At 36.8% G+C, this 27,408-nt stretch overlaps 3 protein-coding genes across 3 annotated transcripts in view; 2 read left to right on the top strand and 1 right to left on the bottom strand.

Annotated features, from left to right (window-relative positions):
• LOC135775426 (uncharacterized) overlaps positions 1-10,547 on the top strand; it is a 47,434-nt gene extending 36,887 nt beyond the window's left edge. Inside the window, exons 16-20 of the mRNA XM_073814121.1 lie at positions 6,282-6,492; positions 8,153-8,407; positions 8,498-8,824; positions 9,319-9,549; positions 9,997-10,547. Of these exons, the coding sequence (XP_073670222.1) occupies positions 6,282-6,492; positions 8,153-8,407; positions 8,498-8,824; positions 9,319-9,549; positions 9,997-10,112 (1,140 nt within the window). The 3' untranslated portion in view covers positions 10,113-10,547. The remainder of the gene's footprint in view (positions 1-6,281; positions 6,493-8,152; positions 8,408-8,497; positions 8,825-9,318; positions 9,550-9,996) is intronic.
• A 5,639-nt stretch (positions 10,548-16,186) lies between these two features.
• Positions 16,187-21,451, top strand: LOC135732464 (intercellular adhesion molecule 1-like). The gene is made up of 5 exons (XM_073814035.1): positions 16,187-16,362; positions 18,070-18,094; positions 19,609-19,841; positions 19,932-20,252; positions 20,585-21,451. The coding sequence occupies exons 1-5, from the start codon at positions 16,233-16,235 to the stop codon at positions 20,707-20,709; spliced, it is 834 nt and encodes a 277-aa protein (XP_073670136.1). The 5' UTR covers positions 16,187-16,232; the 3' UTR covers positions 20,710-21,451.
• A 1,280-nt stretch (positions 21,452-22,731) lies between these two features.
• Positions 22,732-26,914, bottom strand: ubald1b (UBA-like domain containing 1b). Its single transcript, XM_065250694.2, has 3 exons — positions 26,681-26,914; positions 26,293-26,346; positions 22,732-23,874 (listed from the first exon to the last, which is right to left on the bottom strand). The coding sequence occupies exons 1-3, from the start codon at positions 26,786-26,788 to the stop codon at positions 23,578-23,580; spliced, it is 459 nt and encodes a 152-aa protein (XP_065106766.1). The 5' UTR covers positions 26,789-26,914; the 3' UTR covers positions 22,732-23,577.
• Between the last annotated feature and the right edge of the window lie 494 nt (positions 26,915-27,408).

The raw sequence follows: 27,408 nt of genomic DNA, 5'->3' as shown, positions 1-27,408 counted from the left end.
GAATTTCTGGCTAGACAACTCGTGGAGGCTGAAGAAGTCCAAGTGTCTCTGTCTGTGTCCTAGGAAGCTACAAATATCGGCCACTACAACACATTATGCTCCCAATAAATATGTCACCAAAGCCTATGTTACCTACGCACTCTAAAAACAAACGGTGCTATATAGCACCAAAAGTGGTTCTTTGCTCGTAATCATAGAAGAACCGTTTTTAGTGCCATATAGCACCGGTGAAGCACCTGTGTAGAACCATATAGTGCTATGTAGAACCAAATGTGGTGCTATATGGCCCCTATATGGTTATACACAGGTGCTTCACCGGTTCTTCACCGGTGCTATATGGCACTAAAAACGGTTCTTCTATGGTTACGATTCAAATCAACAGTTTTGGTGCTATATAGCACCGTTTGTTTTTTTAGAGTGGTAGGTGGGATAGGCTGTGGTTACATATTTATTGGAGGCATAAAGTGGACTTACCGATAAAGTGGTTAGGATTAAAGGAATACTCCACTTTCTTGAAAAAAACCCTGATAATTTATTCACCCCTATGTCATTCAAAATGTTGATGTCTTTCTTTGTTCAGTGGATGAAAAAATATTTTTCTCAATTTAATAGACTTTATTGGACCTCAACAGATTGCAGTTTAAAATTGCAATTTCAACACAGCTTCAAAAGGCTCCAAATGATCCAACCGATACATAAAGGGTCTTATCTAGCAAAATTATTGTTATTTTCGGCAAGAAAATTTAAGAATAAGCACTTTGTACCCACAACTTCCTGTTTTGCACTAGCCTTGTGACGCACCAGCGTGACCTTACGTATTACTTAATCAGGTCGAAAGGTCACAAATGACGTATGCTTTTTTTGGAGTGAGCAAGGAAATGTTGTGTAGTGTGAAATGTCATGGAAAGCTAACCTTATAAGCAAATTACACTGCAGTATCTTGATTCAATTCAATTCTATTTTATTTATATAGCGCTTTTCACAATTTTAAATTGTTGCAAAGCAGCTTTACATGAGTAGATGTAGGGGAGAACTAAGAAAATCAATAGATAATATAAGAAGTAGAATATAGCGGCTAAGGATAAACCGTACAAGCCAGCGTATTAATAATGTGACGTATACAGTAAAGTGCTAAGTTAAGCCAAAGTTGGCTGACTCTCCCAGGGACGAAAAAACATCATAGGAGAAAACCCAGTGGGAAAACTCCTAGAAGGACAATAACCCTTGGGAGAAATTAATATCGAGCTCACTTCCAACAGTTTTTTCAAACTCTATTAAACACAGCTGAAAACATGTTTCCTGATAAGAAACTACTCTAAGAAAGAATGTTTGTTGGCAATTGTGCCCATGTTGCATTGATTTTGAGATTTTTATGCGAAATGAGGTTTAAAGTCCCAGACAATGTCTGTCCCATGTAGCAACCTGTTAGCAACCGCCTTTTTCAAGACACGTTAAAGCTTTAAAAATCACAAGTTAAGATGTTTCTGGTGTGATTTATGTCATAGAAAAAAACATAAGATCTTATTTAAAGCAACACTAAAGAGTTTTTGCTCTTTGCTCCCCCTACAGGTTAGAAGCGTAATTGTTCATTACCACTGTCATAAATACTGCAGCATATGGCTCTGATTGGCAGAGGTGGGACAAAGTCATTGTTATGCAAGTCACAAGTAAGTCTCAAGTCTTTACTTTCGAGTCCCGAGTCAAGTCGAGTCAAAGACAAGGCAAGTCCCGAGTCGAGTCACAAGTCAAAGCCAACAAGTCTCAAGTCGAGTCCAAAGTCCTACCATTTTACTTTCGAGTCATTTCAAGTCCTCTTACCACAGAAATAAAATGCGTGCTGTGGACAGGTGGAGGGAGGCCCCTATACTGCATTGCATTCGCAAAAGATCAAATTGGCCAAAAGTCTGTCAGTCATTTGTGCGCAATAGGGACGCAGAATGATGCCACCATGGCTGAAAACTCGCTCCACTGGAGAACTAGAAGCAGGCACTGCCAAGACTCGGATGGCTACTTGAAAGAGTGAAGGAAGGGGTCTTACTGTTCAATGCCCAGAACAAAAGGGCATACTGTCCTTCTGCCATGTCAATGTAGTGACTTAGCTGCAGTGGTGTAGTCTAGGTTTTTGTTTTCCCTTTGACCCTTATGCTCACTCGTCCCAGCGCGACACCCCATATGCACCACTACACTCACAGATGCAAACAGTATAGATATTCATGTAACTGAGAGCATTCTGAAAGTCTCATAAACACATAAACTGAATGTGTATGAACATGTCAGTTTATTATAAGAGAAAAAAAGACTTTAATAGCCAATTTGCATTTACAGCTGGGGAAACTGGACTGATTTTTAGACTAGTTTAGTGTTAACTTACATCTAACTCAGGGCCAAAAGCTACTCAACTGTTAATTAAAATTAAATAAACTGTTTACACTCTTCAATCCGTGTCTAACACATGCATTGAAGGAGAAAAAAATCCACTCTTTCAATAGCTATTATCTGACAACTATTGATAACATTACCATGTGTAATTTAATGGTGTAAATGTTTTTATTTAATACACATTTAAGATGACCATGAATTAACTCTAATTTGCATAGTCTTTGATATAAAAGCTTATTTGCATATAATACAAGCATTGTCTAAAAAATGAAAATAGGCTTTTACTTAATTATTGTTACAAGATTATCATATTGCCTAATATTAGACACCCAAATCAAACAGAAGTTTAAGATCATATACATCTTGAACGTAAATATATCAATGAACACAGAGAAGGAAAGTTTAACACTGTGAATCACAAGCAAACATGCTGAAGGCAGCTAAAAACCATCAGGACATAAACACGGGCTTATTTTATTGACTTTGGAGCCTTACCTCCAGATAATGTAATAAACTGGACTGATGATTTAAATGTTGTTTACTCACATGTGCGTTGTTAACTCTCCGGATTTTATGTTGCAGCAGTGCTGCACTCGTTCACTTCACATGGATTGTTTGTTTACAGTGTCGAGTGAGCAGCTTCACTGCAGGTTCGACTTAATTTGGCACTAAGCAGACCTCTTGGTGATGTCAAAGTACCGCGAGAGCGTTTCATAACTGATAACTGGAATCACTCTCGCGGTACTTTGCTGTCACTCGCCTGTGGCGCCACATCGGTCTGCTCCCCAGTCACTTTCGCGCGGCTATAGTAATTTCATATGCCGATCGGATCGCGCAGTCGGCAGGAAGTCAAACACACCAAATATATAGCCTAATATGTATATGCATTTCAACCCGCTAAAGTAGCAAGTGTAGCATGCTGGTCAGTGCTTCACTATGACTAAAAGTTTGAAATGTCACAAAACCATGCTGTTACGCATCCTCGCGCTATTTTTAGTGGGTATACGGAATTCCTTGACAATTCCTAGTGGGTATAAGGCGTGTACCTGCGTATCACGTAGACTACACCAGTGGTTCTCAACGTTATTCCTGGAGGCCCACTGCTCTGCACATTTTGTATGTCTCCCTTATTTAACACACCTGATTCAAATCATCAGCTCATTAGAAGAGATCTCATGAACTGAACTGATTGTGTCAGATGAGAGAGACATACAAAATGTGCAGAGCAGTGGGCCTCGAGGAACGGAGTTGAGAACCAGTGGACTACACCACTGCTGAGCTGTACTGCTGGTACGGTCCCAACCATAGATATGTATATAAAGGCTAGATGGCTCGTCCGCGCTGATGGCCAATTGAGTGGAACGTCCGCATTTTGGCGGCCATCTTAGGACAGGGCGCTCGCTCACTCGTAGCATTGAGTTTTAATGATGCAGGTACTTTTAAATGACCATAACTTGCTTAATTTTTTACCGATTTTCAAACGGATTGGTTTGTTATAAACGTCAAAGATGTACCTATGACACTGAATACGTATACTAAAAATAAATAAAAAATTCATGAAACATGTTAAAGCATCCAGAATTATAGCCACGTTAATAACGTTTGTAAAAAACCAAACCGTTTGTAAATCCGTCAAGAATTCAGCAAGTTACGAGCATTTTAGTTGGCGTATGTCACTCACCTTCCGTCCACAGCAGCAGGGAGCAGCACTATGGCAGCACTGACCTAAGATGGCCGCCAAGTGACGACACAGCTGACTCCGCCTTGAGCCATCTAGCCTTTATATACATATCTATGGTCCCAACATCCAAACCAACGTGGGACTACAGTGATTGGCTGTCGTGCAGGCAGCGCGCATGCTCTCTGCATGCAGGTTGTGCACATTTTTTTCACAGATGCAGATACACTGAGAGCGGCGCGGCCGTGTGAAAAAAAATTCCCCAGGTTTTCGTGTGAAGTAGCAAGTCTTCTCGAGTCATAAGGCGCAAGTCCAAGTGAAGTCACGAGTCATTGATGTTCAAGTCCAAGTCGAGTTGCAAGTCTTTGTACATTTTGTCGAGTCGAGTCTGAAGTCATCAAATTCATGACTCGAGTCTGACTCGAGTCCAAGTCACATGACTCGAGTCCACACCTCTGCTGATTGGATTGTAGGTCTGCCGTAAAGCAAGTTTTTGTAGTTTTCTCTCGAACTACAGGACCGCTACCCGACGGTTGTAAAGTTCTTTAGTGCGGTTTTGTCCGATAGAGGGCTGCAAAGTGAATGTGGAAGTGCCGTTCACCCTGTTTCGAGTGGATGAACGACTGAAACTTTTTTGGAAAAGTTATTTTAAGGTAAAAAAAACCTCTTTGGTGTTGCTTTAAGGCGTTAAAAGTCTCCTCACATCCTGATAGCAATCACTGTGTTAAGTTGTTTAAATGTATTTGTAAAAATTTATGTCATCTGTGAAAGGCGTAGGACCAAAAAATGTTCAACAAATCATAGATTTCGGTCCGAACGGACGTTTCCTTTTATGTCCCTCATACGTAAGCGTAATTTGAATTCCCACCGCGCAGCGAGTCCACGCAGATACCATACGTCATCGGCGCGTTCACATGCGCTCTGTCTGTAAACAGCGAGAACACCAAACTTTTCTGCTGAATTGACAACCTACACAGGAGCAACAAAACTAAATGCATCTTTTATAACAACAACAGCAAAAACTGCCTGGATCAGCAAGAGCAAAAACCCAAATTAACATCTGTAACTTTACTGCTTTACCGCGAGATGCAAACAGCTACAGGAGGCAAAGGGTCTGAAAGGGTCGTTGCACTGTTTATTTTGGTAAGGTAGGTACGCGATATGTTTGTATTGAGATGGATTCAAATATTATACTTTGATGAAACGTTGTGTTGCTTATGAAATTTGTGTTCGTTTACGGATTAGCATAACGATATAGTTACTACGTCTACACAACCGAACGTGTGCTTAAACTAATTCTGATGTAAACCAGTTGTTTATGGTGGTTATTTTGGAAGTGTTATTCACTTTGTACTGCAAAGTTTTCTCACTGGTGAATGAGACATGAGACGTGACCGTCTGATCTGTGCGTGTTCATGTGTTTGGAAAGAGGCGTGACTTTGGAGAGCGATTTGACTTGAGGGTGGGATCGGGATTTCATTGCTAGGCGGCTACCGTTAGCATTTTTCAAAATGTGTTACCCTACCTTTAAACGCATTAAACAGAAATATACATGTAAGAATGACGAGGACTTTTCTTGTCATTCATTAAAGTTTATTCACTATTTTGAAATAGCTTTGCAGATTTTAAGATTTTACAGTGTATTAAAATTAGACTTTACATGAGAATTTACAGTGTACTAATATTCAAATACAGTAATACAGTTTTATTGAGGAAAAAGTCAGTTCAGACTGTCAATATAGTTTTAATAGTGGTTTTGTAGTGGTGTTAATTTATTATTGGTTATTTTTTGTTATGTTTGCAGTATTGATTACTTCCATTTTCTTATTATTTCCCATGGTTCAATAGTTGGTTAGTTTGTAAGGGGTAAGCAGTGGGACAGACAATTTTCTGTTGACCATATATTGCATTGATATGTTATGTCTGCATGTGCTTTATTGAATAAATGCAATGAATGGATATTAACAGTCTACTTCTTGAAAGTATAATTGATATTTCTTAATCGTTTGTGATTTACTTTAGATTTATGTTAATGTTTTTCATTATTTATGTTATAGTAAAATTTACTTATAAACCACAATTTCACAACGCCCCTCTTATCCGGTGTGCAGGTGATTGTCACTGTGGAGTGTCATATGTTTGATAAGGCCTTTATCTCTCAGCAAACTTAAGACAGCCACATAATAACACGAATCCCTCTAGAAACATGTTTGTTATTTCTTAGTTGTTATTGATTCATTTGTTTGTGCTAAAGTTTAAAAGTTTTTCTTTTAAAATTTACATTTTCTGTAAACAGGATTTTACAATGCAGACACGAGCACTGGTTTATACCGCATCATTCCGGATTAAAGAAAGAAGACAACAAACGTTTAAAATAACGTTGTGTCACTTTTTTATCAGTTTTCTGTATCTCTCATGGGTCTTACAAGTCGAGGGTAAGTATTTAAGCATTATTATTATTATTACTGTCATTATTGTTATCATTATGCCAAGTTACTACACAATGAGAATATTCATATATATAAACTTTCAGAGCACAAAATGCATCAGAAGCATCAGTAAACTATTATCCGCTTGTTAAGTCATGACTTAAGGAATACTGTTTCCGGATCCAAGCCTCCACTGATTCAATAAAGCAGTGGTTCTCAAACTGGGGTCCGTAAAATAGTGCAGGGGCCCCCAGTTTTATTACATTTTATAAAAATACATTCATTTATTATACATTTAGTGTAATTAAACCTCAGAATAATAAGGCTACTAGCCAACAGCACTACATTGTATAATTTCATATGTTTTGTACATTCAAATTTTTTGAATGTTTTATGTCATAAATTTTCTATGGGGGCACGAAGGGATGCACTGTACACAAAGGGAGGCGCACGCCGAAAAGTTTGAGAACCACTGCAATAGAGGATACTATTTAAACAGCCGTTATACATATTACACTATTATTCATATTACACATTTACATTGCAGTCTCCAGGCTAATGACATCACAAACAACATATTGAATAATAAGTAAAAAATATATGTCCATGAGTCCATGTCTGGTCATCTCGGATTTTGTTCTAAAAATTAGGATCTGGTGTTTTTATTGTTTTTGCATTATGAAATGAGTGTATAAGTAGCGTGATTTTTTATTATTTCCCTATGGATTTTGAGATCCCTTGGAACCAGAGGCGTTGCAGCGTCAGACTTAACAAGCGGATAGAAAGCTTATTAATACACATTTGAGTGATTTTGACGATGTAAAGTTGTTGAAAAATGATAAAACACAAAATTTTGTGCAGAATCGTTTATAGTTTATAACCTCCAATAAACTGGAAATGCTAGAAGCTTTTGTCACCTCTATGCAATATTGGCCCATTACCTGTTTGATAAAGCTTCAAGTATATTCTTTGGTTTTCACGTTACCTACCACTGCTTTTATTAAAGTCCACAAAATCTGAAGAACCAATGGCTGATCCTTAAACCAAGTTTTAGTAGATTTATAAAAAAAATAAAACACCTCCAAAAAAGGGCACTTCGGAGTGTAAGGACAAAAAGGGCATGTGTTTTGCACAGGTTGAGGCCTATCTGTGCACGTGTCTGTTTAGATGTAAACTTTATGATGGAAAGTCAATTGATCAACAAGCTTCAGTGTACAGTGTCTGCTCATAAGCTTTATTGCCTTTTGTCCCAGAGACATTATGCTGATCCATGGGTCCAAATTACTTCATATAACATCCTTCCAGAACTCCACAGGTCTTTCCAAATTAATTTTAGCATGTTTAAGTCAGTCTTTATGTTCTTCTTGGCCAAGAGTGCCATTTGGCAATATGTCCCTGGATGAACGCCATGCTATAGTGTCTTCTCATACCCTGCATTCAATTTCTTTTAAAGTTCTCCTTTCAGCAGGTCATCTTGCATGTCTTGCAGGGGTTGAATACTTTTGATGATAATGTCTTCCATGTAGTATACCGTTATTCTGTTGCCTTTGTGATGTGCGTTTTTTAAAGGAAACATTATGAAGACAGGAAGATGTTGTTAATACCAGTTAAGGGTGCTATAAAGTTAGGATATATACTGTATCACAACCTATACTATATTTAACAGGTGGTGACTGTCCTCTTCAGATCAACCCACCGAGTGTTGTTGTGGAGTACGGCAGCTCTGTTTCAGTGAATTGTAGCACTGATGTCACACATGATGGGATTGGCTGGGAAGCCCCTGTAGGACCAGTACCCTTGACCAAAGACAAACTGATCACCTGGAGAGTGTCTAACCTGAGACAATGGGACATACAGTCACAGTGCTACATAAACTACAATAGGACTCAATGTTTAACTTTTCTCCCAATCATTATTTACAGTGAGTTTCCATGTGAGTTTTAACTGAAATACAGAATATAATATCTATATTCACTGATGTATTATCAGGTTTTCAAATCTTTTTTCACAGAGACTCCAGATAGTGTCTCCATCAACACAGTGAATCACACAGGACCAATGACTGAGCGATCACAATATGAGCTCCAGTGTGATATTGTGAATGTGGCTCCTAGGAATCTCACTGTGAAATGGTTTAGAGGAGAGACAGAGGTGTATAGTGAGACCTTCAGTGACACCATGAAGACTCCAGTGAATAAAACATCTAAACTTCAGATCACTACAGTCAGAGATGATGATGGAGCTCAGTACAGATGTGAAGCAGAGCTGGAACTAGGAGCAGATGGACCTCAACCTCCTCCTAAAGTGACATCAGAACCCTTAAACATCACTGTATACTGTAGGTGAACGTGATTTCACCAAGTAGGATGTGATCCTGGATCAACATCATTGTTTGATTCTCTGATTAAAATCCAACAAAGTTCATTTAATTTTAATGTATGTGGAGGGCATGTTGATGTGAAGTATGTAGATCTGTATAACATACAAAGTATAGCTGCAAAATGTACGGTATGTAGAAAAGAATGTGTTTTTTTAACAATAAACCACGTGAACTCATTGTATTATACCAAATACACAAAATAACGTTGTTTTTTAGCAATGAAATAGCATGTGCTCTTTAAGACTTGTCACACCATGCGTTGGTGGTGATCTGTGTACCTCAGTGTGAGAACCTCTGGGATAAATACTATCATTGCTTTCTATAAAATACTAGACATTTTAGACCCCCGGATCCAGGATTGGATTTATAAGTTAAAAGCAGCTTCTAATTAAAAAGTAAATACTATAAATGTGTTGCATAAGTGCTTAGAAGTTTCTCTTTGCCTTTCTCAGATCGTCCAAAACACGAGGTGACCAATGAACTCATCAGTACAAATGATGGAGACGTCACTCTGAACTGTATAGTAGCGGCGAATCCACCTGCTATTTACTCCTGGTACTCAGAGCATTGGACAGAGACAAGAAATTCACCAGTGCTCTCATTCTCTACACTGACTCCAGGAAACTACATGTGCACTGCTATAAACACTCTAGGAAAGTCCAGCAAAGTGTTCATCATTACAGGTGAATTATGAAAAGTAAAAAAATAATCATAATGTGTTTACTTCTGTTAGAAGCAGATTACATTATTTTACTGTTCAGCCTTTAACAATTAGGTTGTTAGTGGTTAGTTTTTATAAAGCATTACCCGTAACATACACCAACCTTGAGAGTCACAGGTAATGTTTGTCAGTCACCGTTTTTCAACTCTGTCACTCTTTCTTTATGCTTCATACCATTCCAGCATATATTCATGGTGAGAACTGCTTAATCCATACAAAAGTTGATCCATACAAGTTAATCCTTACACAGGGAAGAGGCAATTTGGTATCTCCAAATCACATTACTTGTGGGAGGACATCAGAGTACCTGGAGTAACATCTGTTGTCACCGAATAGAGTTAGCAGTGATTCAGCATTTAATAAATCATCCATGTATAAAATTATTAATGTTTTTTTTTTTCTTTCACAGGTGGCCTCACTACATTCTGGGCTATTCTTATACTTGTCCTGATGATACTTGTAATATGGTTTACATCTTGTGCAGTATACAGGATGTGTAACTTAACCCAGAATTCTACTTGGTGACCTGAAACTGTAATCTTCTGATCAGGGAGTACACATCAACACTAAATTACTTTAAAAAATGTCATGTACTAGGACTTGGTTGTGTTTTAAAGAATTTCTTTAGACTTGAAAACACTGTATGACATTTGATACTCAGTGTTACATTCCTGTACATCCAAAGGATTTTTCTAGTCTGCAGTGTTTATTCGACTACCTGAAAGATGTTAAACGTTAGATGTCAACCAGCTTCCTTCAGTTAAATGAAACAAAAACTGAAGTTGTAATTTTTGGCCCCGGTGCTTCCACAGAGGTTGTTGCCAATAATCTTGGACCTCTATCTGGTACTTTACACACCTGTATATGTTAAACTTGAGTGTTACTTTTGATTCTGCTTTGACTTTTGATAAACAGATTAATTCTGTGGTCAGGTCTGGTTTTAGTAGTTAAAGAATATAACTAAAATAAAGTATTTCTTATCATTTAAAGATATGGAGTCTGTAATTCATTTTTTTATTTCATCCAGATTAGACTATTGTATTGTTTTACATGTTTTATATTGTTTTGTGTACAACAGGGTTCTCCAACCCTGTTCCTAAAGCTACCTTCCTACATCCTTTAATTCTAACCCTGCTCCAACACAACTTGATGATCTTGTATAGCTGTGTTTACAGTTTTTCTCGGTTGCTTAAACACATTTCTTGAAACTATGCCCCATATTCTCAAAACAGTAAACACAATATCATAACGCCTCACCCAATACTCCAAACATCATATTTTCTGGTCAAAATGAAGCTCTACACTCAAAACAATTCACTCTTACTGAAAAAACAACATTTTCTTTCAGACAACACACACAAGCTTTCAAAAACACACACACTGCAACAAAGTATTACACACTGGTGCAATAAATTCAAAACAATATATACAAAACTGGTAAATTGCTTGTGGTTCTCCTGCTCAAAAACCTTTTCACATGACCACAAAAGACACAATCAATGTTTGCATTAGCACATTTTTATTCATTCATGTGCTACACAGCACAACTGTAAAAAAAAACAATCCGCCTCAACATCCCGTCTTTGTTCTGGGTCAGGCCAGAAAATCTCATCCACATCACAGGGTATATTGGTCCTAGCCAAACAGTGAGGGTAAATCCTCTTGCATGATCCACCGCTGGCATTCATCTACTGATATGTCGATCTGTATGGAAGACAATTTGATGCATTTCTTTATTCCAGTAGCACAGTCCAACAGTTTATGCACACGTTCGTAAGTTACTGTACGTACATCTATCTGTTTCCCTCCCTGAAGGCTCTGAAGATGGAGGCAACAGTGAAGGCTTTACTCATTGCTCAGCTTCCCTCATGGTCATACCATGGACAAGGACATGGTCAGCTAAAGTGGCTTGAATTTCATCTGAGACTGCTTGTCACCTTACCCTTCGTCTCCCTCCTCCTCTTTCACCACGTCCTCCTACTCTTCTTTCTCCCCCTTCATCATGTCCTCTCCCTTCTCCATGTTCTCCTCCTTTCCCTCCTCTTCTGCCTCCTCCTTCTCCATTTCTTCATTTCTCTGTGGATCCATTGTTCCAAAGCTCAGTGAACTGATTCAGGCCCTTTTATTTATCTATTGAAGGATCTGATTGATGTGTATTACATTTTGACTCTTAGTGTTTCCAGCTTGGTAATTGTTTGCTATTTGAGCTTAACCTGTGCTGACTTGAGTGAACAGTATTGAATGCTAGTGCTTTCCATATGACCAGATGGTGTAAGCATGTAGGGATTTGTGTGTAGAGTTTTGAAGTAACAGTTCACCAAATTTGACTCATGTGTTAAAGCAAGGGAGTAGTGTTTATAGTTCAGCAAAATGATTGTGCTTCTTGAAAAATGGCGTTGTGGTTTTGAAATCTTAGTTCAAAAGCCTGCTTATAGTGTTTAAGCAATCGAGAAAAACTGTAATATGTTTCTCTGAAGTTTATATAAATGAACACGAGGATTAATGCACTGCACGAGACAGAGAACAATGCGTATTCACTATCATACACAATAAGTAAATATGTTGTTTAATGTTTCTCTGAAGTTTCAAATGAATAAAAGGAGTCACAAGATAGAGAGTGAGTGACTGACAGAAACGCGAATGTGTTCAATATGTGTACACAATAAACTTAAACATGTCATTTGATCTGTTTCTCTAAAGTTTAAGCATTAAATGTGTTGATTTATTACAGATCATTTAAATGTGCTTGTGTGGTTTGGTCAAAAAGTAAACTTCTGAGAGTTTGTGGAAGTGTATTTTATTGTAACATGCTGAAAATCATTGTGCCTGTTTAAAACACTGGCAGCATGAGACCTAAAAGTCTTTATTTTTATTCCACAATGTGTCCCCATCTGCTGATAAACATGTATTTAATATGCATAAAACAGATGATTGCCTTTTTAAACTTGTTCAAATATATAATGCTGAACATAACTTACTTACTCCTTTTGTGATAAAATCTCCCTCTCTTCCCTCTCTTGTCTACAACAATAGCGCTTGAGACTCCGCCCACCTGAGCAGCTCATTTGGATTTAAAGGGATACACAAAAAAACGGTGCATTTTTGCTCAGACCCATAAAGTGCCTATTTTAACATGCCACAATAAATTGCCTATATGGTATTTTGAGCTAAAATATCACAAATGTACTGTGGGGACATACAAAGATTTATTTAATATCTTAAAAACGTCTTGTGGAATGTCCCCTTTAAGAGTGTTATTCTGAACTAATATACTCTCTACATCCTGAAGTGAATATACATCACCTTAATTATGCCACTTAATTAATTAATTATAATATTTGTGTTTTACCACTAGCAGATGCCACTTAATAGGGTCCTTTATATGGTAAATGGTAAATGGACTGCATTTATATAGCGCTTTTAACAGACCTATGGCCATCCAAAGCGCTTTACAATTAGCCTCACATTCACCCATTCACTCCCACATTCATACACCGACGGCGGTGTCAGCCATGCAAGGCACCAGCCAGCTCGTCGGGAGCAGCTGGGGGGTTAGGTGTTTTGCTCAAGGACACCTCGACACTTGGTCCGGTGGAGCCGGGGATTGAACCACCAACCTTCCGGTTTGTAGACAACCTACATGAACCACTAGGCCACTGCCGAACTTTTTTTCTATTTTCATATCCTTTAAAAAAGTGTGAAAATAGAAAATTATAAGTTGTTAAACGCATCAAACAGGTATTAGGTCAAACAAATATACAGGTTAGAATAACGAGATAAGGACTGTTCTGTCAGTCATTAATGTTTATGTACTATTTTGAAATAGTTTTGCAGATTTTAAAGTGTCATTACAATTTGTAGTGTAATATTTAAATACAGTAATACAGTTCATTGAGGAAAAGTCAGTTCAAACTGTCAATATAGTTTTTAAACAATCAGAAAGTAATTAGAAACGTGTTTTGTAGTGGTGTTAATCTATTAATAAATGCAATGAAAGGATATTAACATCTTCTGTTATTTCTTAGTTGTTATTGATTTACTTTAGATTTATGTTAATGTTTTTCATTATTTATGTTATAGTGAAATGAACTTATTAACAACAATTTCGTAAATAGAGCAACGCCCCTCTTATCCCGTCTGGAGGTGATTGTCACTGTGGAGTGTCATGTTTGATAAGGCCTTTATCTCTCAGCAAACTTAAGACAGCCACATAATAACTTGAATCCCTCTAGAAACATGTTTGTTATTTCTTAGTTGTTATTGATTTATTTGTTTGTGCTAAAGTTTAAAGGGATAGTTCGGCCAAAAACGATATTAAACCCATGATTTACTCACCCCCAAGCTGTCCGAGTTGAATATGTCCATTGTTTTTCAGACAAACACATTTTCGGATATTTTAGAAAATATTTTAGATCTTTCTGTTCATTAAATGTAATGTCACGGGGTCCAGCAATAGTCCACGACCTTCAAGTCCAAAAAAGTGCGTCCATCCTTCACAAATTAAATCCAAACGGCTCCAGGATGATAAACAAAGGTGTTCTGTGGGTAATCCGTGCGGTGTTGTTGTAGAAAAATCCATATTTAAAATGTTATTAACGTTATAAACTACCTTCCGGTAGCGCCGCCATCTTAGACTCAGGAGAGAGTATTAGCGTAGTGTACGCACTTTTCTTAGTGACGTATGACAAATTCGGAGGGCGGGGGCACAGAGCAGCAGCAGAGAAACTCTGTACGCTGCGTAAGCTCTCATCCTGAATGCGGATCACTCCAAGATGGCGGCGCTACCGGAAGGTAGTTTATAACGTTAATAACATTTTAAATATGGATATTTCTACAACAACACCGCACGGATTACCCACAGAAGACCTTTGTTTATCATCCTGGAGCCGTTTGGATTTAATTTGTGAAGGATGGACGCACTTTTTTGGACTTGAAGGTCGTGGACTATTGCTGGACCCCGTGACATTACATTTAATGAACAGAAAGATCTAAAATATTTTCTAAAATATCCGAAAATGTGTTTGTCTGAAAAACGATGGACATATGCAACTCGGACAGCTTGGGGGTGAGTAAATCATGGGTTTAATATCGTTTTTGGCCGAACTATCCCTTTAAAGGGGCGGTGAATTTGTCGATTTTATTGTTTTATACTGTTGCCTGATGTCTACTTCTGATGTCCGCGTGGTTTTTACATTCAAAAACATCAAAAAGAATAAGTAGTAGGCTATTTTGTAACATAGATTAGTGGCTGTCTGGAGAAATGGTTCGTTTGAAGGGGCGGGCCGCATTGAAGACCTGGACGTAAACACCCACTGCTATGATTGGACGGCTTCATTCCCCGTCATTACATGTGGGGAAATGTTTTAAAAACATTAATGTGATAAAAATAGCAGCCGAACACATATATGTTTGAGCCACAAAAGATTCTGGGTGCTAAATATGATACACATAAATGACAATACGTATATTAAAGTAGAAACAAAACTCGACGTGACTAAATTACCGTATACAACACAGTAAGCGCGCATCAGAATCTAAACTGCGGCTAATAAATCCTTATCAATAACTTTGTATAATTCGATTGTGCTTGTGAGGTTGCTTTTACATTCACGTAATGTTAAATACCACAGTTATATGATAAAAAATAAGCTTAATTGAGTGTTTGACCTTTCAAACGTAACTCGCCTAAATTACCGTAAACAACACAGTAAACGGGCATCCGAATCTAAACTGCGGCTGATAAATCCTTCTTTATAAATAACACTGTATATTTCTACCGTTAAATTACAGTCGTGTTGTTAAGTGGTGTATCTTTATTAATCGTTTAATGTTTTTAGTACATTAAAACAGTCAAACATACGTGTTTAGACACGGATGTTACAACAGACATATCAAGCGATCTCTTCTAACAAAGCAATAGTGAAACGCAGTAACTTAAATAAAGTAAAATGTCTTACTGTGTATAATGCTGTGTCATTGTTGTCAGATCCAATATAAGTGGTGCTTTTAATCACAGTCTCTCTGCAAATCCAGCATCGACTTCTTTCCAAATAAATCCGTGTACACAAAGTTAACAAACACTCCCCACACGAGCTGGAACTTCTTAAAAAGCAAACTTTTTCCAGGCATTTAATGTTATGTTCCAAGCCTCCGAATTAAAGTATTTAGCTTCTGTGTTGTTCCCACGCGGTTCTTCAACAACCGAAAATGCGTTTCCAGTCTATCATAACAGATCACCGCGTCAAAATAAAAGTCTCTCAGAAAAAATGTATTTAAAAGTCATTTTGGTTACATTTGTCAATCTTTAAAGACATATTTACTTGTTGAGACACACGTGTGTCACGCGAAGCTGTGGGCGGGACTTCAAAAGTGGTCCTTGTATTTGGCTATGGGGCGGTGCTTCAATTCTACTTTGACGTCATAGATTTCCGAATTCCACACTGGCTTGTTTTACTGGCTTGGTGCCAAAAACGGTTATATTTCAGTAGCACGGACGTTTTCAATTCTGAAACTTGCAGGATGTTCATTTAAGTATGATGACCTCTTATATAACAAATTATCAAGTTAAAATTGAGTATTTGATTCACCGCTCCTTTAAACCGTTTTTCTTTAAAAATTAACATTTTCTGTAAACGGGATTTTACAATGCAGGCACGAGCTCTGGTTTATACAGCATCCTTCCGGATTAAAGAAAGAAGACAACAAACGTTTAAAATAACGCTGTGTCACTTTTTTATCAGTTTTCTGTATCTCTCATGGGTCTTACAAGTCGAGGGTAAGTATTTAAGCATTATTATTATTATTACCGTCATTAGTGTTATTATTATGATAAGTTACTACACAATGAGAATATTCATATATATAAACTTTCAGAGAACAAAATGCATCAGAAGCATCAGTAAACTATTATCCGCTTGTTAAGTCATGAGGTAAGGAATACTGTTTCCAGATCCAAGCCTCCACTGATTCAATAAAGCAGTGGTTCTCAAACTGGGGTCCGTAAAATAGTGCAGGGGCCCCCAGTTTTATTACATTTTATAAAAATACATTCATTTATTATACATTTAGTGTAATTAAACCTCAGAATAATAAGGCTACTAGCCAACAGCACTACATTGTATAATTTCATATGTTTTGTACATTCACATTTTTTGAATGTTTTATGTCATAAATTTTCTATGGGGGGGGGGCGCACGAAGGGATGCACTGTACACAAAGGGAGGTGCACGCCGAAAAGTTTGAGAACCACTGCAATAGAGGATACTATTTAAACAGCCGTTATACATATTACACAATTATTATTTATATTACACATGTACATTGCAGTCTCCAGGGTAATGACATCACAAACAACATATTGAATAATACGTAAAAAATATATGTCCATGAGTCCATGTCTGGTCATCTCGGATTTTGTCCTAAAAATTAGGATCTGGTGTTTTTAGTGGTTTTGCATTATGAAATGAGTACATAGACTGATTTTTTTTATTATTTCCCTATGGAATTTGAGATCGGTTGGACCCAGAAGCGTTGCAGGGTCAGACTTAACAAGCGGATAGAAGGCTTATTAATACACATTTCAATGATTTTGAGAATGTAAAGATGTTGAAAAAAGTTGTTGAGGAACTTTTGTGTCTTTCTGTAGTCATAATCAAAACATTTTTTGAGCTTTTTTGACCATTTTTGCCACTCTATTGTATCACATGTATGGACTAAATGTATGCATGTGTGTTACAGAACAAGCTCATTCCATTTTGAGTGTTTTAAAGGCTTAATTCTGTTTTAACACAATTTTGTACCACACCATACAAATAGGGGTTGAATACTCTTCCTGTATACATAATGCTTCATTCAAAAAATGCACATTACATTATATATTATATTCATTTCTTTACTGTAACTTAAAAAAATGTACACTGTGAAATAATAATTTGATGATAATTTCTTATGTGTAGTATTTGAGTACCGTTATTCTGTTGCCTTTGTGTTGTAAGTTTTTTGAAGGAAACATTATGATGACAGGAAGACGCATGTTAATACCAGATAAGGGTGCTGTAAGTAAGCAATAAGGTATGAGAGGCTGTGCTTTATCGTGAATAAGTAACGACTGTAGGGCGTTGTTAGGCACCACCCAAAGCGGAGTGCCTGCAACCCCTTTAGCCGTTACTTATTCACAATACAGCACTTGCCTCGAGTACCTTATTGCTTTTATAAAACGGTTACCACACAATATTAAAGTAAAAAAAAGTTATTAGTGCAACTTTCATGAAGTTAAATCAATAAAAGCATTTGATCTCAAACTGATACATGTGGTTGCTAAGGGTGTTGCTAAGGGCGCAGTGATAAACAGAACCGATGGGTGAAGCGGTCATAGCCGTGTTTTATCGTGAATAAAGCACAGCCATTGACCAATCAGAATCAAGGATTGGAACTAACTGTTTTATAAAGTTATATACTGTATCACGACTACTATATTTAACAGGTTTTGGCTGTCCTCTCAAGCTTAAAGTGCGTCTTGCAGGTTAACCACCACTGTCGATTAATGGGTACATAAATCACTCAAGATATGTGTATAATTTTTAAAATGTCTCAAAAATGGTCTTAAAGACCACTTTTTTTACGTTTTTGGTATTAACGGTTTTTTTACGCAATTCTGCGATGACGTCACGTTGGGGAGAAGTGAAGAAAGCCTCAGCCAGAGCCATAGAGATAGATGAGACATTTATTGCTGTTTAATACTTACGTATACAATTTGGAAATCATATATACATCGTAGGAAATATATAATGTGTTATACTGCAAAGTTACCATGATAATTATTATTTATGATATCTGTGGAGATAAATAAAACTACGCAAATCTGCTGATTTGATCCATTCATGTCCTGACCACCAGGCTAGAGATTTTTAAACATCCTTAATCCACACTTACTAGTCTATCAAATAATATCTCAAATATATTGTTTTGTGAAATAAAAGAATGCTTTGTTATATTGTTTATGCGATAACGAATCACACGATCATTTTATACGCAGCAGTCAGCAGCTGCAGCACACTCGGATCCGACCGCATACATACTGTAATAAACAGGCGTTCGGCGGCTTTTTACATCACGACAGACTATGTCATTTGAGGAGGAACCGCTCATTGATCACCGTATTTTTATAAATCCTGTACATGTTTGGACCTGCCGAACAGGTTGAGCACTTTCATATACTTTGTTGAGCAGAGAGGCTGCACTTTGACCAGCGGGCTGCGGGAACCGGCGCCCATCACGCCGCCAGACGGTGTTGTTAACTCGAAACGTATAACTATTATCAGATCGACCCACCGGGAAAGTCCCGACATTGCCATTCCGCTACTGGCTGTAAAGCGAGTGCGTTTGGGTCGCTGGTCCCCGCGAACAGATGTGACGTGCCTCACTCACCTTCCTGGATTAGAGACATGCTGCCAAAACCGTTTGTGCTGAAGATCGCATAAAGTTACACCCATTTCAGGCAGGATTATGGACCCCCTCAAGCCAGCATGCATGAGTATGTTAATTGTTTGTTTACTTTCTACACGAAGATATGCTAACGTTATGCTATCTGGCTGTCTGCCTATCTCTCTATACTAGCCTATCCATCTGTCTGTCTGTCTGTCTGTCTGTCTATCTGTCTGTCCGTCTATCTATCTATCTATCTATCTATCTATCTATCTATCTATCTATCTATCTATCTATCTATCTATCTATCTATCTATCTATCTTTAATCTGCGCTATCAGAACTGTACTTTACTCGTCTTTCTATAGTCATTCTCAATGCTCTCAATGCGGCTTTGATAAATTCTCCCCAGCGTGACGTCATACAGTGCGTTGTGGGGGAAAGGAGAATCATTGCAAACCGCTGTACTTTTTCATACTTTTTCGGGTTTTGTGATACCCAACAACATAAAATACAATGGATAACAGTTTAAATGTTTATTATCAACAAGCAAATTGCACAAATTCGTTGAAAAATTTTACCTGCAAATCGCCCTTTAACCCATCGAGTGTTGTTGTGGAGTACGGCAGCTCTGTTTCAGTGGAATGTAGCACTAATGAAACACATGATGGGATGGGCTGGGAAGCCACTGTAGGACCAGTACCCATGACCACCACAGACAAACTGATCACCTGGAGAGTGTCTAACCTGAGACGATGGGAAATAAAGCCACAGTGCTACATAAACTACAAAAGGAATCTATGTTCAACTTTACTCCTACTCACAATTTATAGTGAGTTTCCATGTGAGTTTTATCTGAAATACAGAATATAATATCTACATTCATTGATGTAATATTAGGTTTTTAAATCTTCTTTCACAGAGACTCCAGATAGTGTTTCCATCAGCACAGTGGATCACACAGGACCAATGACTAACGGCACACAGTATGAGCTCCAGTGTGATATTGTGAATGTGGCTCCTCTTAAGAGTCTCATTGTGAAATGGTTTAAACGAGAGACAGAGGTGAAAACTGAGACCTTCACTGACACCATCAAGACTCCAGTGAATGTAAAATCTACACTTCAGATCACTCCAAACAGAGATGATGTAAGAGCTCAGTACAGATGTGAAGCAGAGCTGAATCTGGGAGCAAAAGGACCTCAACCTCCTCCTAGAATGACATCAGAACCTCTCAACATAGGTCAGCATGATTTCACCAAGTAGGATATGATCCTGGATCAACACAATTGTTGCAGGATTAGGATTAGAATTAGGGTATATGTTAGATTTAGGTTTCTTTTTCGTTTAATGGGTAGCACCAACGTTAATGTTGCATTATATTTAGGAGATCATCTTAACTTAGTTAGGAGGAGTCTCCCGTTGTGTTTTGTTTCTACCAGTCAGACTGCTTCTGCTTGCATTGTAATGACTCAGTAGAGTTAACCATGTGTGGCTTAGGCTATAAAAGCAGTGATTTAGCATTTAATAAATCATCCATGTATAAAATTATTAATGTTTTTTTTTCTTTCACAGGTGGCCTCACTACATTCTGGGCTATTCTTATACTTGTCCTGATGATACTTGTTATATGGTTTACATCTTGTGCAGTATACAGGATGTGTAACTTAACCCAGAATTCTGTTTACTTGGTGACTTGAAACTGGGATCTTCTGATCAGGGAGTACACATCAACACTAAATTTGGTTGTGTTTTAAAGAATTTCTTTAGACTTGAAAACACTGTATGACATTTGATACTCAGTGTTACATTCCTGTACATCCAAAGGATGTTTCTAGTCTGCAGTGTTTATTTGACTACCTGAAAGATGTTAAACGTTAGATGTCAACCAGCTTCCTTCAGTTAAATGAAACAAAAACTAAAGTTTAAATGTTTGGCCCCGGTGCTTCCACAGAGGTTGTTGCCAATAATCTTGGACCTCTATCTGGTACTTTACACACCTGTATATGTTAAACTTGAGTGTTACTTTTGATTCTGCTTTGACTTTTGATAAACAGATTAATTCTGTGGTCAAGTCTGGTTTTAGTAGTTAAAGAATATAACTAAAATAAAGTATTTTTTTATCATTTAAAGATATGGAGTCTGTAATTCATGCTTTTATTTCATCCAGATTAAACTATTGTATTGTTTTGTACTTGTTTTATATTATTTTGTGTACACCAGGGTTCTTCAACCCACCTGCTTGTTATTTTTAACAACTTGATGAGCTTGTATAGCTGTGTTTTATTGAAGCTGGTGCTTGTAGCTCTCCAGGAGCAGGGTTGGAGACCTCTGATCTGATCTACGCTGACTGTTTGTGTTTATTTACTGACTCTGATTGTGTTCATAAATGTTGCAATGCATACAAAAAAAACCCTAAAATAAACATTAATTAAACATTTACTTCATGCTGACTGTGTTTGCATTCTCAATATGAAACTACCTACAATTGTATTAAATTTGGCAAAAGAAAATATTTAATTTCTCTTTTGGTTTTTGTACTATTTTGTAATTTTTTGATGGATGAGCTAAAACAATTTCAGTCATAGTTTTTTTTCTTTTGGCTCACTATTTAATATAACTGAACAGCCAAAACTGTAAAAAAAGCTCATTCAAATTCATGAGGCAAAGTTTAGGTTAGATTCGGGCACTTTTGTAAAATATTTGCATAATGTCTGCCTAAACAAGAGGCTGTGCATCTCGATTACTACCATTACTAAAATATGCTTGTAAAAAACACAATGTATTATTTGTGTATTTTGTGCTCCACAGAGCTGTAAGGTTGCTTTACAGAAGTCTATTTAAGCCATAAGCAATGCAACAATTTCAAACAATAAAAAATTGTAAGTGTGCAAAATTGCCATTGCCTATTTTCACGTTGGTGTTTTATGATAAATGAATGAAAACTGCGACCCCAGCTGGTCAAGGAAGGTACTTCTTACATAATACATAAACAGAACAGTACAATAAAAAAAGCATACGACTGTAATAAATATTGTAATATTTTGCAAGACTTCTCGAGCCATATGTAAGTGTGTGTAAGAAACAAACAGACATGTGTTTATTGACAACATTACCGAGGACCCTGATGATAAAGGTCACGGCTTGGTTATGTGGAGCTTATGCGTGCCCAGTTCAAAGAAGTGACCACAACTGAGAGGCCACTAACCCACTTTTTTTTTACCTCAATTCCCCCCCAATTGTCCACAACATTTGAGGCCCCCCACTCATTATTTCAAGTTTGGAATAACAAAAAAATAAAATAAATAAACATTACTTTTTAAGTGTTTATCTTATTTAAAATAATTTTAAATCATATTGAGGCCATCTAGATGGCACTAGACCCCTGGCTTAGATGTTTGTTTCATTAACTTTTTGTAAAAATTACCGCAAAACCAAATATCTAAGCACATTTCAAACAAGTTACATTTATGTATCGTGAAAGATATTTTACTCCTAAAGTATAATTTTAAATCAAACTGGAAATTCAGCAGTTTCTAAATAGAGTAAATTAATAAAATACTGTTGAAGATCTTGGTTAAAAAGTAGAAACTAATGTGCTTTTTATTATACATTTTATTAGCTGTCTTTGCTCACATTTAGTAAGGGTGTCAATATTTTTGTCCACAACTGTATATGTTCATGTATGTATGTTTATATATAAAAACACCCATATCAGGAACCAAATGCAAAACCGGATACCAAGGTTAGATATGCTGTGACTCAAATTAAATTAATTATCTCCGGGTCAAAACAAATGTCTATTCCACTCTAAAAAACACACACAAGTAAACATTTTCCAATATATATACAATATTTATTTATAAACACATCAATTAGGAAATGATAAACCATCACATAATCCACAAATATTGTGGAGGCAGTATAAAGACGGAGGAGATGATCTGTGAGAAACATGAGAAAAACATTGTTGCTGTATATAATAAAATAGGAATTCATAATAAAACAAACAAATGTTTAAGTGCTGCTGACCCTCTCTGAATCAAAATTCAATGTTCAGAGGTTAAGGCCACATGTAGAAATACTTCTGGACAAGACATTCTTCCTATTCCTGTTGCCAATTCATTTTAGGGCACTACTGCGAACCAGTAAGAAATCAATCATTACAAAACTAGCCAGAAAATCATTGTAGTAATTCTCTCCATTAAGTCACTGTAGTATACGGTGCAACATGTTGTAAAAGATTAGCCATTAATCGACTGCTGAAAATATGATTCAGTAACACATTCTTTGGTCTGAGGTTTTCCTTGAATATGCTACATAATTACATATCATCTTGCGCCCATGTTTTTGGTAATCTGCAAAAAATATAACCGTAAGAGTCTCCGATCTCCCGTATCTTCAGAAGAGCGAGCGTAAGCCGCTCCATCATCAGTGCTGCCATGAATCTCCCATTTTCACCTGATCTGTGCTCTCGGCACAATGTTTTACATCCACTGCCCAAAATCATCCAAGAGGAAGGACCATCCTCCTGTTCCTGTACGGTGTGATGGTTAGCTAAACAGTCTTTATCTTTCAGCCTCCATGACAATGCTGGCATGCTCGGAGGAGGCTTGTTGAGTTACAGCTGCTGGCCAGCCTGGCGATGTCGTCTGTGCAGGGAGCTGACCTGAGATCCATCTTCCCTGGTGTCCAGGCGTCGCTGGAGGGCTCATAGCCCAGCTGACGTGAGGAGCCGGTGACGTAGCCATTGAAGCAATAGGACTACCGTTGCTAAAGCTTTCGGAGGCTTTTAGGCGGGAAAACATGGCTAAGGCGTCTGGGAAGTTGGGGGGCGTCGCTGGTGTGTTGGCTGGAGTGCACATCTGGAGTTGAAACAAAGAGGATCAAATTAAAAAAAAAATTGTAATGCAAACAGGTTGCAAAAACAGACAGTGACTCTCAGAATTGAAAACTGTCTGAGGGGTTGTTTACACAACAATCTTCAAGCAAAAACTGGGTTTTTCGACAACGTTTTCATGTGTATGTGAATTTTTTTTAAACCCAAGGCAAAATTTAGTTTTTTACTACACTGTCGTCATATCAATGAGTCAATGTCAATTCGTTTAAATCAGTGGTTCCCAAACATTTATTTTGTGACCACTCAAATGGGTATAATCTATAACAAGACCCACCAAAATACTTTTAAATGAAAATATTAGAAAACACATCTTTTAAAAGTTAGTATTTTTTAATTTTCTTGTCATTTACATAATAAAATGTAAGTTTTAATTAAAATATCAAAAAATGTTTTTTTTTTTTATTTATGGTATATGCAAGGGACAACCTTCCAGTCTCTGTCGTGAAGCCAACACGGAGGTGACTTAAAATGCAATACACCAACTGGCCACTAGGGACTGGCTCCAAAAGGGAGTCATCCCATGTTAAAATGCCAAACTTTAAATGTTTATAGCCTGGTACAAAATTGTTTTTGGTCTATATGGCTAATTTTGCCCTTCATGACAACTGTGAGGGGTTGAATTTTTTTTGTAATTCATCCGTTTAAACTATATTAAGCCTTAAAGTTTTGCATAATTAAGGGCGTGGCCACTTGAGTGATGGGTGAACTGCCACTGCTGTCATTACTGTCTAGCTAGGCAGTCACGGACACTGCGTCCATATATTCAACAGTATATTGGTACATCTTATTAAAATCATTGTCATTGCTAGTCATTAACACTAAACTGTTTTTGTGTCATTCACCACAAGATTAAAGCAACTTTGTGCAACCCACTTTATACCACTGTGCAACCCAAAAGTGGGTCCCGACCCACAGTTTGAAAACCCCTGGTTTAAACAAACAAGCCATTTGTGTTGGTAGTGTCAAAGAGCTATTGTTTATATCATTTACAATGTAGTCTCTGTATATTTATCTGTATACATATATTGTTAATCTTCTACTCATGTAGCATCTAGATGAGTAATACTGTCAAGTAAACACCAACAAGACACTGAGGAAGTAGCCTGAATGTTGGTGGTGATATAACTAAAGTTGTAGACCTTTGGACACACAGGATTGGCTACAATAATGATTGGCTACTTCTGCTAAATAAACTTCAAACCTGATGCACTGACATTAATGTTGCTCTAGCAACGTTCAGTCTCTCAGAGCATAGTGCTAAAAGATAATCAGGGGAAAACAACACCCTTGACTTCACAACATTGTGTTTTTGTGCTTTTGTTAAAAACAAACTAGAATGTGAATGTTGTGTTTATCTCGTAACCTGAAATTTGTAATTGTATACAAATAAGATATGATGAACTAAGACTATAGGCCATATCATTTAATTATTATTAAGCTACTCATTAATTTATTTGGAAAGTAGCTTAAAGCACTGAAAATATACATTTTTTGTATATTGTTATACACTACGAATATACCAATTAAAAGGAATAGTTAACTTCTACTTAATCAGTACCTACTTCAGTGCACTTGAAAAACATATACGAAATACCCATAAAAGTATTGAAATAAATTGTGTCTCAAAATAGCACAGATTAATCTTAGAAACACACACAAGACTAATTTGTTGTATACTTAGTGCATAAAATAGTACATATAAATAAAGTACATTTAGTGCACCTTTCACCTGGATAAGGTTATTCCTATGGCCAGCAGTATAGTCAATCAATACTTTGGCAATCAAGTGTGTACTCAACTCCTTCCGGTAACTAAGTTTTACACTACTTCAGTCAAATTTAAGGGTGCTTTCCATGGGTTAACAAAACTCGACTCACTTTGCACGTGACCGGTAGTTTTACTATTTCTAAGTAATTTCTGTAACTGATATTATTTACGTAACAAAAATGTTTATAAAACAAATCAATTTAAAAGCACCGAGCATTTCTATTGGCTACACTGTGTTAAACTTGTGAATGTAAGACCGTGTAATGTTTTAAGAGTCCTGTAAACAGCTCCGTGTCAAACTCGTGTTTCTCTTTTTCCTGGAATCACCCTCCCCCACAACTTTGGACACGTTTGCAAAAACGCAACTCCATGAATCCAGTTTATACACGTATTAAAAATAAAAACATTTATTGAATGCCCAATGGGATCACTTTTCCGCTTTATACTATAAAGTTGAGAATCTTACAAGCCATAATTGTAGCCCGTGCGAGAAACATGACAGGCTGTGTTTATTTTTGTCTGACTCGTGGTTTCAACATGGCGGAAGTCATCATAACAGACATTGAAACTATTAATAAAACAATACAAAAAACAGAATAAAAATTATTATACTCACCATCTGATGGCTGTAAGGAATATTGGCTTCTTGGAAAAATGTACTGAGCGCAGTCTGCAACATTATAAAAAAGGCATCAGTTGTTTGATTAAAGATTAAATATGCATTTACTTTTAAGGGCATCAATCATAACTTAATAACCGTAATATTTTACTGAAAATATTGAAACCAACGTTTTAAATCTTAATGTTTTAATGAAACATCCAAATATTATGTTATGGATCCTGCCTTGCATGATTATAAAGTAAGTTACACAATAGGTATCATATAAACTAACAGTTAATTGTAATGATTTGTGTTTTTTTTTCTCTTATTCTACATCTAAATACTGAAGTTTAGTTGTATATGAATCAATGTGTTTTCACAAACATAACATAACATAACTTACCTCAAACTGCCAATGTGAAGCTTGTAAAAGCTGCTTTGCTTGATCTGCCGCACATCCGGCTGTAAGAACAAACTGATTTATCATAACCTGATGTCTTAGTTCCTCCATATTCCGTCGAGAAAACTAACAATTGCGTTAGTTCAAAGTTTCAGCTATCAGCCCTTAAACACGACGATCCAAACATCAACTTTTCGGTTGTAACCCAAATAATGTTGTGGCTGAATGAACTCGTTGACTTGTTCTTAGCGCCCTCTGTTGGACGACAGTAGTGCAGATGAATCAAAGAGTATGAATCAGAATTCTCAGAATTCTGGGATTTGTAGGCATGTATGATATAGCATACTACCTAGATAACAAATGCTGTCGTTTATAACAGAGACTACAGTTGCAAAGTCTTTAGATACCTCTGAATTTATTTAATTATTGCATTGTTTCATACAGTTCCGGTTTTTGTCTTACTTTATTTACTCATTTATCAATTTATTATCTATTTTATGTATCTATTCTTATCTATTTTATTTATCTATTCTTAGTGTAAATATTATTATTATTATTATTATTATATATAATATTATTATATTATATTACTATTATTATTCTGTTTATATTTTTTTTATTTGTTATGTGAATTGTGTCACTTCATAAATATTATTTCTTTTAACGAAGCGTGTTTGGCAGGACCAGTGTCACTTAGCGCTTTAGCCAATGGCAAAAAGCTTGCGTTCACC

This window comes from Paramisgurnus dabryanus, chromosome 3 (genome assembly GCF_030506205.2).
Source record: "Paramisgurnus dabryanus chromosome 3, PD_genome_1.1, whole genome shotgun sequence".
In the NCBI taxonomy this organism is placed as follows: Eukaryota; Metazoa; Chordata; class Actinopteri; order Cypriniformes; family Cobitidae; genus Paramisgurnus; species Paramisgurnus dabryanus.
The sequence above is the reverse complement of the archived record's forward strand: the minus strand, read 5'-3'. Positions and strand labels throughout refer to the sequence as shown.

What these genes read in the sequence shown, in the direction of transcription:
- ubald1b (XM_065250694.2), bottom strand. Translation starts at nt 26,788, where the DNA reads ATGGAGGAACTAAGACATCAGGTTATGATAAATCAGTTTGTTCTTACA. An exon ending in CTTCACATTGGCAGTTTGAG is followed by an intron (nt 26,347 to 26,680) that starts GTAAGTTATGTT and finishes ATAATGTTGCAG; the next exon opens with ACTGCGCTCAGTACATTTTT. An exon ending in TTCCTTACAGCCATCAGATG is followed by an intron (nt 23,875 to 26,292) that starts GTGAGTATAATA and finishes TTTCAACTCCAG; the next exon opens with ATGTGCACTCCAGCCAACAC.
- LOC135732464 (XM_073814035.1), top strand. Translation starts at nt 16,233, where the DNA reads ATGCAGGCACGAGCTCTGGTTTATACAGCATCCTTCCGGATTAAAGAA. An exon ending in GGCTGTCCTCTCAAGCTTAA is followed by an intron (nt 18,095 to 19,608) that starts AGTGCGTCTTGC and finishes ATCGCCCTTTAA; the next exon opens with CCCATCGAGTGTTGTTGTGG. An exon ending in ATCAGAACCTCTCAACATAG is followed by an intron (nt 20,253 to 20,584) that starts GTCAGCATGATT and finishes TTTCTTTCACAG; the next exon opens with GTGGCCTCACTACATTCTGG.